The sequence below is a fragment of the Epinephelus lanceolatus genome, chromosome 20 (assembly GCF_041903045.1).
Source record: "Epinephelus lanceolatus isolate andai-2023 chromosome 20, ASM4190304v1, whole genome shotgun sequence".
Lineage (NCBI taxonomy): Eukaryota > Metazoa > Chordata > Actinopteri > Perciformes > Serranidae > Epinephelus > Epinephelus lanceolatus.
Window position 1 is genome coordinate 23,526,070 of NC_135753.1, and position 18,696 is coordinate 23,544,765.

General features: G+C 41.9%; 1 protein-coding gene across 2 annotated transcripts in view; it reads right to left on the reverse strand.

The window, feature by feature from the left end:
• Window positions 1-7,071: 7,071 nt before the first annotated feature.
• The window catches only part of sema5a (sema domain, seven thrombospondin repeats (type 1 and type 1-like), transmembrane domain (TM) and short cytoplasmic domain, (semaphorin) 5A), a 186,454-nt gene continuing 174,829 nt past the window's right edge, over window positions 7,072-18,696 (reverse strand). Inside the window, exons 20-23 of one of the 2 annotated variants that reach the window (XR_004502365.2) lie at window positions 15,316-15,360; window positions 12,214-12,425; window positions 8,710-8,939; window positions 7,072-7,528 (exon numbers count right to left, since the gene is read on the reverse strand). Coding sequence is in view for 1 of the 2 variants with exons in the window: in XM_033639177.2 (XP_033495068.1) it covers window positions 7,409-7,528; window positions 12,214-12,425; window positions 15,316-15,360 (377 nt within the window). In the remaining variant the exon portion in view is untranslated. The remainder of the gene's footprint in view (window positions 7,529-8,709; window positions 8,940-12,213; window positions 12,426-15,315; window positions 15,361-18,696) is intronic. The other variant, XM_033639177.2, reaches the window with a different exon arrangement.

The following is an 18,696-nucleotide window of genomic DNA, read 5'->3' on the forward strand; positions in this document are numbered from 1 at the left end:
CACACAACAGATGCTAATGTGATGAGTATAGAATTCCTGATACGAGCGGCGAAAACACATTTTCCTAGAAGATGCCACTGAAATGAAAAATATTTATCTTTAAGCATGGCAGCGAGAGCGTTACGGAGATCAGAGCTGCTTTGAGAAAATCTCTCTCATCTGTGTGCTTTGAATACGTAGTAATGTAAATCTGTACTGAAGCTACATTAAGGAATGTTTACTTCAAAACATACAAGTATGGGAGAAAATATACTCAAGGGATGCTCTAATGCATTGGGGCATAGTAAAAGAATCTTCCGCGTGAGTCGCTCTATTTACAGCCTAACAACAAATAAAGCAGCAAATCCACAGGGCTTCACCTTGGCCTCAGGTGGAAACAGAAACAGAGCAAGTATAAGATGTGTTACACCTCTGCGGTGCTATGCTGCAAAGAGTGTCTCTGTGTGTGTGGACAGATGACCGTGTGCTAACTGTATCCCCCGCCGCTCAAGGATTCCACTGCATGACAGGGATCGGTAATCACTGTTATTTTCCTACTGCAAAAAACCCCCCCCAAAAAAACACAACAATTCATGACAGCTCATAAATTGTTCAGTAGTCCTCAGTCATCCCCGGGGTTATTTAGTCAACATCTACTTCAATCACTTCTCAAAGCTCATACAAACATAACGCAACAGCATACATTCATCACTGGGTTTTCCACCCTGAAAGCATTTTTCAGAGTGCACCGCGCCGCTGCCTGCATGGGGTCTCGTTCCAGGCTCAGCTATAACTTCTTCTAGTTCTCCCCGCAATGAATGACAGAATAGTTTGGCTGCAATAACCGCTGGCACTGAATAACAACAGCAGCTGCATTTGCCACTGCTAGTCTGGGGACTTAATTTTTGGGGCATTTGTGTACTTAATCCGACTGATATTACAGTGCCGACGGGGTGGGGGATCTGCTCGGGGAGGTGCTGAGAGGCCGGGCTAAAGCACAGTGATCCATGTGAATGAGAGAGAATCTGGTCTCGAGAGGAAAAAGAGGTGTTTAATGGGATGTTCACGCTCTGTTACCAGCCTGACAGGAACAATCTCCCTCACTCACCTTGTTTGCCACTCAGTGGCCTCTGTATACAGGCTGCTAATTAACAGGGCTCCTGGATGCCTCATGAGCAGAATGGTTACATGCACAGAGACGTCTTGCTCATATTTGAAAAAAGCTATTTATAGTAAATGCATTTTATATTCAAATTACACCATAAGGGTATCAGTCAGCGGAGTTTCATACTCTAGATGGGATGTTTGTTGGTCGGTATTGTCACATAGAAGAGATGATATTTGTACTTTTCAAAATAAGGACAAGGAGAAGTTGTATTTATACACATCAGGAGTATCTCCAGTAATACTTGATTATGAACAGTGTTGGGCAAGCTACTTGGTAAATGTATTGAGCTAAGCTACCGGTTACTCTACACTGAAGCTATCTTCAGAAGAATACAGCAAGCTAAGCTACGAGAAAATGGCAAAAATAGCTTGTTACTTGGAAAGCTACTTTTATTTTTATTTTTTACTTAACATTATCTTAGTGATAAGAGAAAATTTCAGCCAAATAGGCAGGCAAAGAAATGTTCAGTTGAACTGTTTATTATAAAATAACATACTTAATTTAAAACTTTCTTCTTTTTTTTTTTTTGATGACTTTGTGACATTTGAACATGTCCTCCAATAACATGACATCATCAGTCTGCATTTCTCTGTCTTGGCCTCTTTCAGTAGGTGATCTGGCTCTGTCACTAAGTCAAAAACAGAATTCCAAAATATATTTTTCAGTGAATAAAACCATAATAAATAATAAACGTGTTTTTTGTATTTCAGAGCTTTTCCTGGGAAAAAGAGCTTTTAACTTTTGTGGACGCTACTGGGCTACTCATTACCACCACGCTACTGAGAGATGTGAAATTCGTAACGTCGCTATATGCAGTGACGCTACTGCCCAACACTGAATATTGATAACGTATTCATGTACATTTATATACATATAACTGTGGGAGGATACATAAAACAGAGGATTTGGGTTCATTTTTATGCACCAATTTGCACCATTTCTGCATCAATTTATGGTAGAAATGTTTTTAATTTTGTCAGAATAGAAGTCCTCTAGTACCGTAATGATTTGGGGGAGAGAAATACACATGTTCGAAATATTGAGGGGGACGTATCTCCTGCGTGCCCTCTAGAATTTAGACCTATGCATACAACTATTGGTAAATTTGACCATATCTTAACTGACATTGTTGTACTTTCCAAAAGTAAAACTTTATCTGATCAACAGGTGAAAACCTAAACTAGTGTCCATTTGATGGTGCTTTCACACAATCCTTTAACTGCAGATTCATATTTTATTCATTAATTTTGCACCTGCTTTATTCACAAAATATCATGAGACTGAAGGAAATATCAATGCAGTGAAAAAGCTAGTAGTAGTAGTGAAAGGTTCAATAGGAAACACCAGCATGCTACGATGCTCACAATCACAAAGCTAACATGCTTATGTTTAGCTTAACCACCGTCTTAGTTAGCGTGTTAGCATGCTAACATTTGCTAATTATAAACAAAAAGTACAGCAGACATTTAGTCTGGAGGAATGTATTGGACAAGTGGAACTTTGACCCAATGGTGCCGCTAGATAAAAAGTTAGAGGGTTGCCACAGTCAGTAGGATACATCATCTGGGAACCATGAATGTCGTCACCAAATTTTATGCTAATCCATCTATTAAATATTGAAATATTTTGCTGGATAGGAGAAAACTTGACCAGTTGGTGGTGCTAAAGGAAAAGGGAGGAGTGGTTCCCAACTGGTGGGTCATGGTCCAGAAGTGAGTTGAGGGTCTATTCTGAATGGACCGCAAGTGACTCGCAAACGTGTGAAGTTCGTAAAAAACACACTTTATTTTGAAGTGCAGTGAATTTCTGGTGCATAGCTTTTATTTTGAAGTGCCATTTTCTGCGGAAAATAATTGACAAATGGACAGCTTCTTGGCAGAGACAGCAAACTAGCTCAACGATATGGTCAAATGCAAGTATGACACTGAACATATTAAATTGTGTGGACCTTGAACTAATGGCTAAGGAGAAATCTGGACCCCGTAGCTGGACCACTTGGGAACCACTGCTCTAGGGAATGTGAATGTCTGCACACAATTCTCTGACAATCCATCCAATAGTTGCTGGGATATTTCACACTAATCTGACCTACACTGCTGTCACCATTTCAGTGAAACTCTCTACATACACACACATTAACAATATGCAGATGGAAGTCCATCTCATGACACTTTGACTTCTTCATACACATGCAAGCACTCACGAAGTCAGTTTCTCTGACACAAGCACAAGCCCTGCTCTTCTGACCTTTAGCTCTGACCTTTAGCCATCCCTAAATGCCACTTTGGGAAAGTCATTAATTGTCCTCGCCCCTGCTGTCAGAGTGGAATGTCACATGTGTCTGACTGACTACAAGCTGCATAGCTCACATTGCTGGCAAAGTGCTGAAGGAAGCTTCAGTAGCACTCCGCTGCCGGCAGATGTGTGTGTGTGCAGGAAGTATACATTATGTGTGATGATTCATCAGTCGAGGTTTGGTGAGGTCAGTGTTTTGAGGAGAACTTATATTGAGAGAGAAATGTGGACACTTTTGCAGCTGCTCACATCACTTTTTCAATCCTTAACACACACTTACACACACACACACACACACACACACACACACACACACAATTGCACATGAACCCACTGTCCTCTATATGTGCGTATACAATCATCTGTGTGCCTGTTGCTGCTTTCTTAGGTAGTACGAGTGAACTCAAGGTAGAGAGATTGATTCTCTGGAGCCAGACAGCGCTGGGCCGTACATCGGGCTGGATCAGCAACCCCCCCGACTCCCATCACCTCCAACCGACCAAACAGCGGGGTGATTAATAACACCCCCTCCATTACCCTCAGCACACAGATGGGACGTCAGGTTGAAGGTTGATGGAGAACAGCGCGGTGTGTGGTGTTACACCCCATCATACAGATTAGACTTTGGACTTCAGACAGCGCCCCCTCCACCTTTACCCCGCTACCTTGTGCGATTTGTATCCTTCAGGTATCCTTCCACTGCTGCCGATGCCATTTGTCACTGTGTGGCCGTGCTGAAGACTCCTTTAAAAATCAGGTGGAGGGAGTCTTCTACTCTACTTTTGAGTGATTTATGAAGTGCAGATGCGTGCTCATGGTGCTGTGGTTTTACAGTGTTTTGCTTGAGGAACATCAAAGTCTCCAAAGTTGTCGGAGCAAACCACACAGGGCAGAAGAGTCCCACACACTGAGGGCTTTATATCGCTGCTTTCTCTTTAGTTGAAGTCGTGTTCAGGTTGTTCAGAAGAGCTGCAGAGAAAGCAACATTTTATGTGATCAAAGATATAAAATCTTTTTTGAAGATTATTTTTTGGGTGATTTTGCCTTTAATGACAGAATAGTGGTAGGGGGGGGGGTTGAGCCAGGGCTGCTGCAAAGGGCGCAGCCTGTACAGGGTGCACACTCTGTCAGGTGAGCTAGAGTCCACCCCCAAAGCTTAATTACTGTGACAACCCAATTGTCAGAATAGATGTTGGCATTGTATGTTTCAGCAAACCACAGATACATTACATTCTTATGTTAATATGTAGCAGATATGTTGAAACTTTATATTTCAACACGGCTGTGGTTAACATGTGGTTAGATTTAGGCAACAAAACCCCCTGAGCCTCATTTATTCATATCAGTTCAGTTTGATTGTTAAATCAGGTATTTTTGCATTCCCATTGTCAAAAGTTGGGGCAGCTGGTGGGGGGGGGGGTTGGGGGGGGCGGGGGGTGTCTTTACTGCTGCTCTCCCTACTTTAGGCTTTCTATGTAGGCACATGGAAGGGTGGAGAGGTGTACTCTCTTTGCCTTAAAGGGAAATTTCGGTTTATTTCAACCTGTCTCCTATCGTCCTAAATTTGTTTCAAGTGACTAGTGACATAAAAATAATAGTTAGCATGTTAGCCGTTAGCCTACATACAGCCAGGGCGCATAGTAGGGTCAGACCTGTTAAAACGTAAGTGAACGGGCATACCTTCAAGTGCAAAGTTAGTCCACTAAACAAACTTTTTCTCCACAAAGACTGCCTCATATCATTAGGATAAATGTCAGAGAACATATAGAAAAGGACATGTCAACGTGTTGTCTTACCTTACCGGTGTGCTGCCATGTTTTTTTTTTTTCAATCAATGCTATTTACAGAGATAGCACTGGCGATCTGAACTGGTCAGTGGCGAAAAAAAGCACTTTTAATGTGCAAACTTATACGGGACGCATTTGCCCCCGTTACCATTTTAGCTCATTTCGCGGCTGCTGGCTACATCTGCCTCCCTCAATACTGAACCAATTTTAGAACGAGTTGTACCTATGAATCATACGCACACATACACATGGGGAAATAGGGCCCAGGTTGAAAAATACCGAAGTTATCCTTCAAGGCTTTCCATGTAGGCATGTGGAAGGGCAGGGGGGTTTGCTCTCTCTGCCTCAGGCTTTCCTTGTTTGCATGTGGAAGGGCAGAGAGGTGTGCTATCTCTGTGTAGGCCTTGGAAAGGCAGAGAAGCCCCAGAACAAAGCCATACCACCACACATAATACTGCAAATGACTAAAGTGGTCCTGACTGAAACATGGCAAGTTGCGAAAAAAAAAACACACCCAAGTTTGAAGCCTAAAAAGCTGCTGAAGAACAGCAATTACCTGTTAAAAACCAACTGGTTCTGTTGTTGGTCTTGAACAGTGGTTTGCAGTTTGAGAATGTCCTGCCTAGGTGTCCATCCACCATCCCCTCCACTTGCTGAGGACAAGGTCAGCTCCAGTATATACTCACTATGTCACTTTAGAAACAATGTAACATATGTAACATATATGTTGTTTGCAGAAACATACAATGCCAACATTTTCGTCTGGCGACTGGGCTAAAAGAGATATTATAAAAAATGAATGTGTATAACTCACACTCTGACAAGTCTGTTGTGTACGAAGCAGTTTTTAATTTATGCACAGGAACACAAGCAAACATGTAAAAAGAGTTAGTTGCAACTGAACCATTGAATAACCTAATATTTGGTTATACACTCTGAACAGAAATATCTCAATCTGATGAATGGATTTCATCTTACAGTTTATGGGTAGCGTTCCAGTTGGGGTTCAAGAGAGTAGTATCTGCCACGCTCCATCTGTACAGTTAATCCCATTAACATCCTGCTCTCACAAATTACATATTTAACTCAGAAGCCAAAGGAATAGCGAACACTATCAAAATTCAAAAACATTATTTTTTTTTACAAAAAATATAAAAAGTACGGTGACAAAGACTGAACTTGATGCAGGCGGATATGGATAATCCTGATTACTTGTCAGAATGCACATAAACTTTTTTTTCTTTTCAAAAGGAAACGTTTTATTCTTTAAACACTTGAGACATTGAATAAATGTATTTAGAAAAACTACAGACATAGGCTTCGAACTTAACATCCTGTACAAAACATATGTAACTTTAAAAGCAAAAAATCATAAAAAAAATGAAGCAAAAAAAAAAAAAAAAAAACCACTGAAATTTCAATCACTGCTAGCTGCGGGAGCCTGTAACAGAAAAAAAAGTGGACAAACCTGACCACCGGCTTCAAATATCTACATCCTGATTCTAGGAATGGGGGTGGATATTGATCCATCTGGAGATTGCTGCAGCAGGAAATGGTAAAAGCCACCAGGCATCACCACGGTCTTTGTTTTTATGACTTCCAAAACCAGTCCTGAACTTAAGACCAGCCAAAAAGAAAGAAAGAAAGAAAAAAAAAACACTGCTTGCGATTCCCCACACCCTGGAATGCGACCAACCATGCAAAAACGAAACAGAGAAAACACGTCAGATGAAGTCATGCAAAGCGGTTTTGTGGTTATTTCCCATCATTACAAATGCAGGTCTGTTTTAGAGGCGTCACAGGAAAGTTAGAAGGGGATCACATCTCCCACAGTCTCTTGAGTTTTTATTTTTCCCTTTTTTTTTCTTTTTTTTAATCCACATTGGGAAATCCAGTTGTCCATTTCTCAGTGAGAGTCAAGGCAAGTTTTGCCCCCAAAGATGAACTTTCCAAGTGTACCCCAAGGCACCTGAGAGAAAGTGGGCATTTCCCTCTGTTGGCAACACTGTGTATCTGTGTTTTCATTACATACCAGCTGCCATAGAGTCTGAGAGTGGGACTATCCCACGCATGGTGTCACGAATCTCAATACAAAGCACAAAGAAAAGAATACAGTCAAATGGATGATAGGGTTGGCATCCCCGCTTATGGTATGGTGTCTGAACTGCCGAATCAAGGCTTAATAGTCATCGTAGGTGTTGAGGTCGGTGAAGTATGCATTGGTATAGGTCTTCCCGGCAAGCTGTGGGTTGAAGTACTTATTTCTTTCCTCCAGAATCAGATTGTTTTTGTTGAAGGCCTGTAGATTTAAAAAAAAATGGAGAGGAGAAAGAGAGAGGAGTCAGCACGGACTTGTCTGCGACACATGGATCAAGTGATTATTCAGCCCAGATGGCGAGGTAAAAGCAAATCCATCCAGCCCCAAAAAGTAAAAAAGAAAAAAGAAAAAAAAAGGAGCAACACAAATCAATGGGAGGCCGCTCAGTGAATGAAACATACATTTCACAGAGCAAGGTCAAAGCATTTGCAAACAGGCTGGAAAAATGATAAGCCACCACAGGGCTAAATTATTTTGATGCGCGTCCGTATGTCCACCTCTGTCATCTCTAATACTCAGCATCAGTGGTTTTTATGGCCCTCCGATTGTTGGTCCTCTAGGACAATCTGAGCCATAAAAATCGATCAAGGGAAAGTCTCTTTTCTGTTAAACAATAAGGAAGAGCCATAGGGGCATCTTCTCTGTCCCTGCGTGACATAGTAAACATGGAATGAGCTTCTGATGTGGTGCTCAATACAACATCAGCAATTTGGCAAATGGATGTGTTCATATGCATTCTGTTGTAGAGAGTGTGTGCTGGGAGTCCCTTGGGGCAGTGTAATTGAACACTTGATGATGCTGCGTTTGCCGTTGATGGATGTTTCCGACTCGACACTGATAGGGAACGAGTGTGCTGGACGAAAAACTCATACATTTCGCTTCTTCCCCATTATGTGATTTGCACACAAAGGGAATGTAATCAACACTCCCGCAGCCCCGGAGACGGTTATGTGTCTCTGCAGGTGGCCCCATGGCTGCTTTTAAACAGCTGTGTTTCGACGTTTGTTAGCATCATCTACTTTGTCTTCTTGCCTTAAACCTCTTTAATTGGCTGAAGAATGATTACATTTGAGTTTTCGGTGCGGTAAACAAAATGTGCTTAAACTAAGAAGTGGCATTAGTGATAGAGAGGTAACAGAGGAGCGTAATAAAACAGCATCACAATGGATTTTCTTTCTCAACCCATCAAATCAAAACCATCAAGGACAAAACAAGGAAGACAAACACTGAAAAAAACATGCAGATGGAGGCACTTGTTGAGAGAGAAAAATAAGGGAGGGATACACTGCCTTCTCACAAGCCGGGAGGGAGAAGGGAATGGGGGGAGGTCGAAATGGAGGGATGAAGGGTTCTGAGCAGAGAAAGAGAGTCTGTACTCCAACCTGCCACACACAGGAAGTGCCACAGGAAGTGGAAGGGCAGGGCACGGTGGGGAAGAGGAAGTAGTAGTGGTTGGGGTCAAAGAGTTGTTGGGGGGGATCAAGAGGCGAGATGTTGTAGAGGTCAGAGGTTAGTAGAAAATCTCCAGGCCACGCATGGACACCCCCATGTTAGCAGAGAGAGGCTGGTGCATGGCGGGGTCGTCCAAGGGCAAGAGTACCGACACATCTGGCTGCAGGGAGGAGAGGAATGGGCAAGAGTCATCCTCAAAGAAACCCTAAGGCCATATTCTGTTTAACAGGAAGCCTGGAAATATGAGAAACATAAAACTGCAGCTACTTAGCTTTGAGATCATAAACCAGACTGCTGGAAATACTCCAGTTGGCCAAGAAACCAGTATGAGGGGTGTCTGTGATACACTGTGCATAATAATAATGACTCATCAACATCAGGATTTGAGCCAAAAACTCTCAAATATGGCATCAGGTGTTCATCATTCCTCCCTATAAACGCTCAAAAGAGGCACATTATGGTTTTTGCACACTCAGTGGCTGAAAATTCACTGCATCATCCAGACGGTTTAGGCTCACTGAGTGAGGGTTGGAGGCAGAATGTGCTTTCGGAAAATTAGACTGTTCATTTGTCATGCAGCTCCTTTTGTATTTTCACATGGTCTGTCTATATTCATATCTGCCTCTATTTGCAATAGGACTAACTGAATTACGCTCCATGCTCCTGACTCTAATTGCATGACAGATGAACGCTCCTCACACCTTTATTCCGCAATGAAATTACATTTGGAGACGTTCGCCCCGAGCCTTCTCTTCTCACTCTGTGGCAGTTTTAACAAAACACTTTCATATCAAAGAAGTAGTTTTTGCAAACAGAGAGTCAGGTATTCACTTAGTTTGTATGTTGATATTAAAGACTTCCTCTGACAGGGTGTCAAACACAAACGAAAAGAAAACCCACCTAAAATCAAAAGCTGATTCATCAGCATTACAGTAAAATCAAGTTCCAATAACAAGCTTAGTTTCAGTGTGAAACTTTGATGACTGAACGTGCGCTCATTTCACAATCAGAATTTGATCCATTCGGTCTAGTTTGAAAGTCTAGAAGAGCCACATGATTGAATAATTTTATCCACATCCAAGTTAGTGGAGTGCTAAACCAATAGTAGCTGGCTCAATGAGTGAAAGTATCTTGTGCGCCTGCTCTGTGGGCCCAATGATGTGGAAGCAATGCGGATCATTGGATCATTTTTAGGGCTGCCCCCTAATAGTTGACCAAACATTGGTCGACCAGAGACATCAATAGTCGGCAAGATTTTACTGGTCGCTTAGTCGCAGAAAAACCCCCAAAACAAACAAAAATTGTGAAACTCTATTAGGAGCTGCACCTTGTCAAAGTAAATCAAAACTTATATGACTGGATCTTTTAGGAATTTAATTTGAAAGGACAGGCACAGGAACTGGTACCTGCGGTTATTCCACAGGCTAGTTAATAACATGTCGGGCAGGAAATCCAAAGTGTGGGATCATTTTGAGAAGGTGAAGGACGAACCCAAGGTGATATGTAAACTCATCTTCATTGGTCGACTACAAACATGACGTATCATCTGAAACATGGAAGTAGCTACACGCCCATTAGCCCACAGCGTCATTAACAGGCGGCTCGCTCAGTGTGTGACGTGCACTTGTAGATAAAATATAGGCCTATATTAATGAAGGTTCATTAGTACGGTTTTGTATTTCTCTGTAATGTAGCACAGTGTTAACAATGTTACTGATACTATTCTTTCTCACACCTTCAACTCAAACCATTGTGTTGCCCCGCCCAAAATATATCATTTAATAATTATATTAATATTGTAAACATGCGGGCGACTAGTCGACTAATGGCCCTAAATGACGACTATTGGTTGACTAGGAAAATTGTTTGTCTGGGGCAGCCCTAGTAATTTAAATGCGGTAGTTGAATGTTTTTGGCCTAATGTGCTACTGAGCAACTTTCATAGGAGTGAACAGGACATGCCTGGGACATGTAGCTTCAGCTTTAGGCCTTCAGTAAAACATCTTACATGTACAGAATATAGCAATTAAGTCAGAAGCGTAAGGAAGTTACAACGGGCCCCAGTGCAGGCTATGGTGCATGTATTGACAACAATATCAAAGAAAGTAAGAAATTAATCAGTTAATTTAATAGCTTTTATAGTATATTTATAGATTTTATAGCTTATATAGAACATTTAGAGTTTATTTAAGTTTTTATCTTTGAACACAGGTATATTTCCAAGGTGGTAATCTGAATCTCTTGCAAGGGCCTGCTCTCTCTTTGGGCCCTTCCACCCCAGGGGCCCAAGTGCAATCGCACTGCCTGCACTGTCTATGTTTACGCCCCTGAATTAAGTGCATACTGAGGACTTATTTTAAAAGAAGTCAGCTGTAAATGGAGAAACAAACGACACATGAAGCTAACACTAGTTTAGTAAGCTAGGCTACAGTAGTAACAGCCAGTAAGAGAAAGCCTAATTTTTTTCGATGTCAGCTGAAAATAAAAAAAAGACAGGTGTAGCAACAATAGCTGCAGTGAGGAGAGTAGCTTAACTTCTCTCCAACTATGATTTATACCATGTAATGTATCCAATAGCTTCTTATCAGCAGGAGAACCCAAAAGTGGCAGAGCCTTTAAATGGCCAGCTAGTGCCAGACTATCTTACAAATGCAATTTGTAAGAATATTCAAAGGCAAATTCTTCTATTGGTATAAAATCACGATACCAGATTCATTACTTCTGAGGCTCCTTTGTAGGGTAAAAAATGAACAAGCTGTTAAAGTGATTGAAATGCTCTTTAATACAGAGCACTGGGAATACTTGAAAAAAAAAGCCCAGCTGGGGCATGGAGTAGCTGCGGACAAGCACCAATCACCAGCTCAGTCTGGCACTAAAGGCTTGATGTATCAGTGGATAAGAGGCTGTTTGTACCATGAGAGTAGCTGGATCTCTGTCACTGGCTCTGCTGCATCCGACTGTCTGCAATTTAGGATGCAGTAATGACACAAAGGACCTGTCTACGCAGGGAGATGTGCAGATGCAGAGCATCTCCTCTGATTACCTACCCACGCACCGATAAGTAATTGCGTTAGTATGTTATGAGAAAGCAGTGTATGACCACTGACACAGAACAAAGTCACACACTGAGACACACAGCAGAGGAGCACACGGAGAGAAGATGTACGCACAGCTGCCTATCTGTTACACGACTAGAGAGTGTCAGTGCACGACAGGAGGTGGTGTGACAGAGAGAGTCATGCAGTAAGAAACGTATTTAATCACAACTGACACTGGAGGAAGCGGCAGGCCGTTTCTCACTGCCTGGGACTGTGACATCGGTTGATTAAGTCAAACAGTAAGGAAATGTTACAAACTGCTGCTTTGCCTCGACACATCTGGACATCAGTCAAGCGTGACCCACAGTGAACCCCAGAGCAAACTTGTCCACAGACCTTGATGGCTTCCACTGAGTCGTATTTGTCCAGTTTGTTGATGTGGTTGGTGATGCTGGTGTTGAGCGGCGCGGCTGAGATGGGGTGGATGACGGTGGCATCGTGAGACTGCTGCTGGTAGCGCTGGCAGTACGAGTAAACCAGCAGGGTAACCAGACAGCCGAGGATGGAGCTGCTGAGCCCCACGGCGATCATGTGGAAGAGGTTGAAGTCTGGAAGAAGAAGGGGAGGGGATGGGGGAGGAGAATGGAGATAATTCTCTGTCAATTCACACAAGTGAAAGTGGTAATTGAAGCTGCAATTCATATGTTAATGATGCAGTGTTCGGCAATAAAAAGAAGACAATTTTTGTCTTTGTCTTTTTCTCTCTCTTATTTTTTTATTCTTACTGTGCTGATGGGGCCTCCTATACATCACAGATTAAAGATGTGTATGCACATCCTGTTCATAATAATAATAATAATAATGATGATAATTCAGCCAAAAATAAAAAAAAACTAAAATAGATAATAAATACATAAAAATAAATGCTAGATTTTTTTAAACTGCTATCATTTAATAGCAGTCTAATATAATAACTGATTTGCTTAGGGCTCCAGACTGCAACCAAAACTGTTGCATAAATGACTATTTGTCCCGTTCATTTGAGTGCATGATGATCATTATTATTAGTGCTCCTGCTGGCACTTGGTGCCCTACTCACAGCGTGTACTGTGTGTGTACGTAGTGGCATTGAACCTCACAAAACAATCAGGGTAGCTCATCGTGTTTAAAAAATGAGGCAATCCATATCTGATATTTTAAAAACAAGGAGAAAGAGAGGAGGAGGAGGCTGGCAAGAATGGAGGGACAACAAGAGATTCTGACTCAGATGTTACTGACGATAAAAGTGCAGGCAGAAAGAAACCAATTGAGCCAGTGAAGAAGAAAAAGAACCATTGTCTGATCCATGGTTGCTGGACGTGGGGAAAGCTATGCTGTTCGGTATTGTAGGCCAGTGGTTCCCAAGTGGTGGGTCACGGGTCCATTCTGAATGGGCTGCAAGTGACTCAAACATGTCAAATTCGTAAAAGATGCACTTTATTTTGAGGTACAGTGAATTTCTGGCCCATAGCTTTCATTTTAAATTGCCATTTCCTGTTGTAGAGTGATTGACTGACAGACAGATACTTAAAATAGACAGCAAACTAGCCCGACGACATGGCTAAACGCAAGTATGATGCTGAGTATAGTGAACTGTGTGGACCTTGAACTAATGACTAAGGAGAAATCTGGACCCTGTGGCTGCACCAGTTGGGAACCACAGCTGCAAACAGTGTGGCCACTCCACTGCAGGCATCTCTAACCTTTTTAGTGGGTCCACAGAATTTAAGCTTGAAACTTTAAAGATGCACAATGGCAGTAAGAAACATAAAACTTGCAGGGACTGATGCATGGCCCCAAACACTGAGACCGTCTTTACATCAATACTCTAAATGAAGACAACTACTCATTCGTATGCAAGGTCACTGATTGAAGGAGCAGTAAGATTTGGGGGGATTTAGTTGCATTTAAAGGCGACTTCTCCCTGTTAGAATTCCTTTCGTGTTCATTATTTAGGAACGAGATTATCAGATGTCTTCCTCTCCAAACAAATACATCAGTAAAAAACAATAAAAACACTGACAAAAGCGGTTGTGTGTTAAAAAAAAATCAGTGTTTTTCTGATGCTACTCAACCTGCAGGGCCTAATAACTACGGTGGCTGAAGCAAAAAGCGAATAGCTCTATCTAGAGTCAGCGTTTGGTTTGTCCGTTCTGGGCTACTGTAACAAGGCAGTGCAACATGGTGGACCCACTCTCCCTCTTTACATAAACGGCTCATTGTCCATCCATCCATTTTGATCCGCTTATCCGGGATCAGGTTGCGGGGACAGGAGGCCAAGCAAAGCACCCCAGACATCCCTCTCCCCAGCGACGCTTTCCAGCTCCTCCTGGGGGACCCCAAGGTGTTCCCAGGCCAGATGAGATATGTAATCCCTCCAGCGTGTTCTGGGTCTGCCCCAGGGCCTCCTACCAGTGGGACGGACCATTGTAAGGTAACAAAAATCCAATGATTCTTATTTTCCTGTGATTATACACTAAAGAAACATACTTGTTATATGACACTCCATTGCTGCCCCCCTAAATCCTTCACACTGGACCTTTAACACCAGGCTGTGCCAAAGAAAAGGGTGCAATCAAGTCATGTGCTGGTGCAACCATTTGAGAAAGTTGGTAACGCCAGTGCTGGCAGTTTAAAAGTTAGTCTGGAGCCCTGGATGTGCTGCATATAGTCTGTATTATTAATACCATGTCCCTACTGAGCATCATGTTTCATGGATAGAGACTTAAATCAACTTAAATATAAGTTTATGAAACACAGGTCAGAACGCTCTCCTCAACTGGCTTTTATTTATGTTGAAAAAAATATATAGGAGAGAACAACTGTTTGTTTTTTTGTTGCCCTGAGCGCCGTCTGCGCGCGCTGAACTCCTTCTCAGACTGCATGCAGCCTCCAACAAGCTAAATAGTGATAGTAAGAGCAGCCTGTAGCCTGTGAGAGAGGCAAAACTCAGGGCACAAAAGGTCCCCGAAGCCTCACTTCTCCTCATGTAGCCTATTGCTGTGGGCGCAGGGTGCCTGTGTTATTGATTCGCTCAAACTCAAACTGTAACTCTGGAAATTAAACAACAGTTTTAGTTATTTGCTGTGTTTCTCAGACCCACTGTTTTTACTGTATAGAGGAGGTAAATTACACCATCGGCAGCAATATATACAGAAATATATACATCAGGCAGCAGCATCAATGGAGATGTTAAGTTCTGTGCTGCCCTGAGGATGGTGTTGTTCTTTTTGGGAGGAAATGATGAACTAGAATTGAACCTCACAAACATCATCAAGTGCATCTTTGACTTCCTCCTTTAAAATTTATTTTGGGTGCGTTTAGAGCTGGATCTTTACACCTTAAACAGGACTGGAAAGCTACCTTAAAGCCAAAGACACTGCACATATGCAACGCCAGGTGTTACCCTCCCCTCTCTCTCCTCACACACACACACACACACGCACACACACAAATTACCTCCACAGCGCCTCTCCTCCTGGCTGGAGCGTGCAATAGAGACTTCTGACAAAGGAAAAGAAACAGCAAAAGGCAGCAGTATTAGGGCCAAAAAACCATATACACATACGCCCCTGTTAGCATGACAAATTGTACCCTTGAAGGTGAGTGTGGAGATGAAAGCTGCACTCAATATGGAACAGATTATCGTAAAAACTCCACAAGCTAATCGTGGCTGTGGCACCTGGAGTGGTTTATGAAAAGTATCAGCTCTCATTAAAGGAAATGAAGTACAAGACGTATCTAATGAACCTTAATGGACTACCTTTCCCATTAAAGGGGATGGATGATAAGGTATAAAGGCAAATGGGTAATTCTACAAAGACCTGTGAAGGGTTTTCATGACTATTATACCCCTGTTAATTAATACGGAAAGGTTACAAATTTATGTTTCAATCAAATGTTTGTTCTTATCTAATAATGAATGATTCCCGAGGTTTAAGAAAACCCATGAATATAACATTTTCTAAACATACACAAACATTTTATGGCGGTAATTGCAGTCATCCTGTGTTAATAACTTAAGCGTCCTTTGTTAAAGGGAGGAGTTTTAATGATCCTTGTGTAGCACAGATCAATGCTCTGTGTGTCTCACAACACCAGCTGTCAATAGGGAGACGCCTGTCTAAGCAGACGTCGATACTTATGGTGTGTGTCAGATATGTGTGTGTGTGTGTGTGTGTGTATGTGCATTAAGGGTTAAGAAGGAGTTTCTGGACTTTCATTTAAACAATAGTTCAACTGACTGTTTGCAAAACTCCGCCCCCAAATAGTGATTGTCTTAAGGCAGCTTAGCGGCTGTAACCAGACACGCCACATGCTGTAGTAGAGCAATTCTTAACATTAAAAGAGCTTTTGATTTAGTTTTTTATTTTTACTAAACAAAAGGTAATCTTACTTTTTTGGGAGCGCAGGGCAAGGGAGGGTCTTTAAATGTTTTTTTTTTTGGGACTCCGTAAGTCTTTTTTATTTTTTATTTCATCCTTCCCGTGGGAGATTTATTATATCTTAAAAAGAGATCAAATAGTTCCATCAAAAAGACGGCTTTCATGTGCACCACAGGTCAAAGAGGTGTGCTTTACATGCAGAGGATCATTCGCGTCTCTGTTTGCATTTTATATTCTTTATCACCATCAAATAAGAAGCCAATGTTCATTTTGAAAAACACAATACATGTGGATCTTATGAGATACTGCTGATTTAACGTCTATAGTAATAATGGACAGCTTGAAAAGCAAAATAAGGGGAGCAGACAGGGGTCAATGAAGAGTCAAATTTGGTGGGTGGAATCGATTAAGATGATCTCATCTTATCATGTCTTACAAGTTCTATAAAAAAAGTATCTTGCAGTTATCGCAAGGGATGGGCATGAGTACTGGAGTGCTTGTTTGGACGTCAGCATTAGAGTAATCTTCGTCCAACCTCCCACATGTGAACAAGACCTTTATATATTTTATTATTATCTAAAATGGGTAAAATCTTATTTCATTGTAGAGCTGTGTGTCTTGCTGTCACTCACTCTGTGTTTATCATGAGACTACTGCTGCAGGAGTGTGAGCTCCACACTGGGGATGAGTTGATGAGAATCCAGCTGTGCACACACAGTGACAGGGCTAACTGTTAGCATCACACAGCTAGGCTAACGGTTATTTACGTGACAGAGCCGAGCTGTTCCGGTGTCGCTGTGAGTTTGTTGGGACAGTTTGAGTTGGATGTTAGCCATTGCTGTGTGTTAGCTCGAGCTAACCAAGCAGACGTTGAGCTAATTGCGAGGATAGCAGCTAAAGGACAGCCCCTTACGCCTCGTTTCCACTCAGGTATGCGACTGGTGTCCGTAGATAGATATATGGATGATGCCTTTAGAGTCCAATGTGCCATGGGAGGAAGGCTACTTTTGTCCGTTTTTTGCCATCCAGTAGTTATGCTTATACGCTTGGAACATTACAGGGACAAAATCAGGAACAATATTGCATGGCAACAAATAAGTGAAGATGTTAGCCTGCCAGGTACGTAGGATGTTTTGGAAAATACCTAATTAAAAAGACATATGAGCGGCTGAACAAGTCAAAATGACAGTCTGACTGTATATAATGTATAACCATATCTTAGCAGAATAACATTACTCAGATTCGCAATGTGTTAAAATTACATAAACAAGTTCTCTTTAATCAGACAAACTCACTTGACACTCAACAGGCAACTGAAATGAAGAAAATAGCCTGTTAGCAGCCTGTTAGCTAAGCTAGCACACTGTCATACAGTCTCTCCAAAATCCTCTGAAAAAGTTCATTATTTGAATGTACTCGTGGTAAATTCCAGATCAAAATATTACGGAGGGGAGGAGTTTCGCAGGCACATCAGATATCACGGAGATTCCCATAGGAATGAATGGGCTTGCGGATGCCTCGTCTGTACACATATATGTAAGTGGAAACGAGGTGTTAAGCACTGCGTCAAACCTGTGTTACCTTAACAGCAGTGAAATAAAGTTTGCCAATTTTTCATATGCTAACTTTGAATTTATGGTTTAAAAGTCTTCCTGTTAGATAAATTAATTTCAAATTGCACTTGTTTTCTGTTGTTGGCCAATTTACATCTATTCGATTCGTTGTCCGGCTGTGGCTCAGAGGTAGAGCGTGTTGATCCCTAGCTCCTCCAGTCTACATGTCTAAATATCCTCAGGCAAGATACTGAACCCCAGATTGCTCCCAATGGCTGTTCCATCGGTGTGTGAGAGTGTGTGAATGCTTACTGAGTAGTAGGTGGCACCATGTATGGTAGCCTCAGCCACCAGTGTGCGAATGTGTGAATGTGACATGTAGTGTAAAAGGACTTTGAGTGGTTGGAAGACTAGAAAGGCGCTGTACAAGTGCAGTCCGTTTACCATTTACTCTTCTACTCAATTTTTTTTTTGCGAGTAATAATTTAACCTCAAATATGGAAGTTCCTTAAAATACCAATCCCTAGTTGCACTTGCATTGTTAACAAACAACAGAAAAGCTGCAGGACTCACTGTCCACTTAGCGCTGCAATGACGCTCATTGGGAGAAAGGTTCCATTATTAAGAGGTAAATTATCACACCCATAAATGCCAGAAAATAGTAAATAAAAAATAAAAATGCTTGAATGACCAGGTACAGAAAACAGCACACAGGAGCCATTTCCGCCTTTCCTTCCAGCATTAAAAAAAGTAAAACTGCTGTTGTAAGTGCTTTTTGCATGGCCTGACAAGACTTCTAGGATCGTAATGAAACTAATATAGCAGCAGGGTTGTCGGAATGAGTAGGGAGACTGCCCTTAAGTGTAGCACCCGGGTTCACGCCCCCGTGTAATCACCTGCCG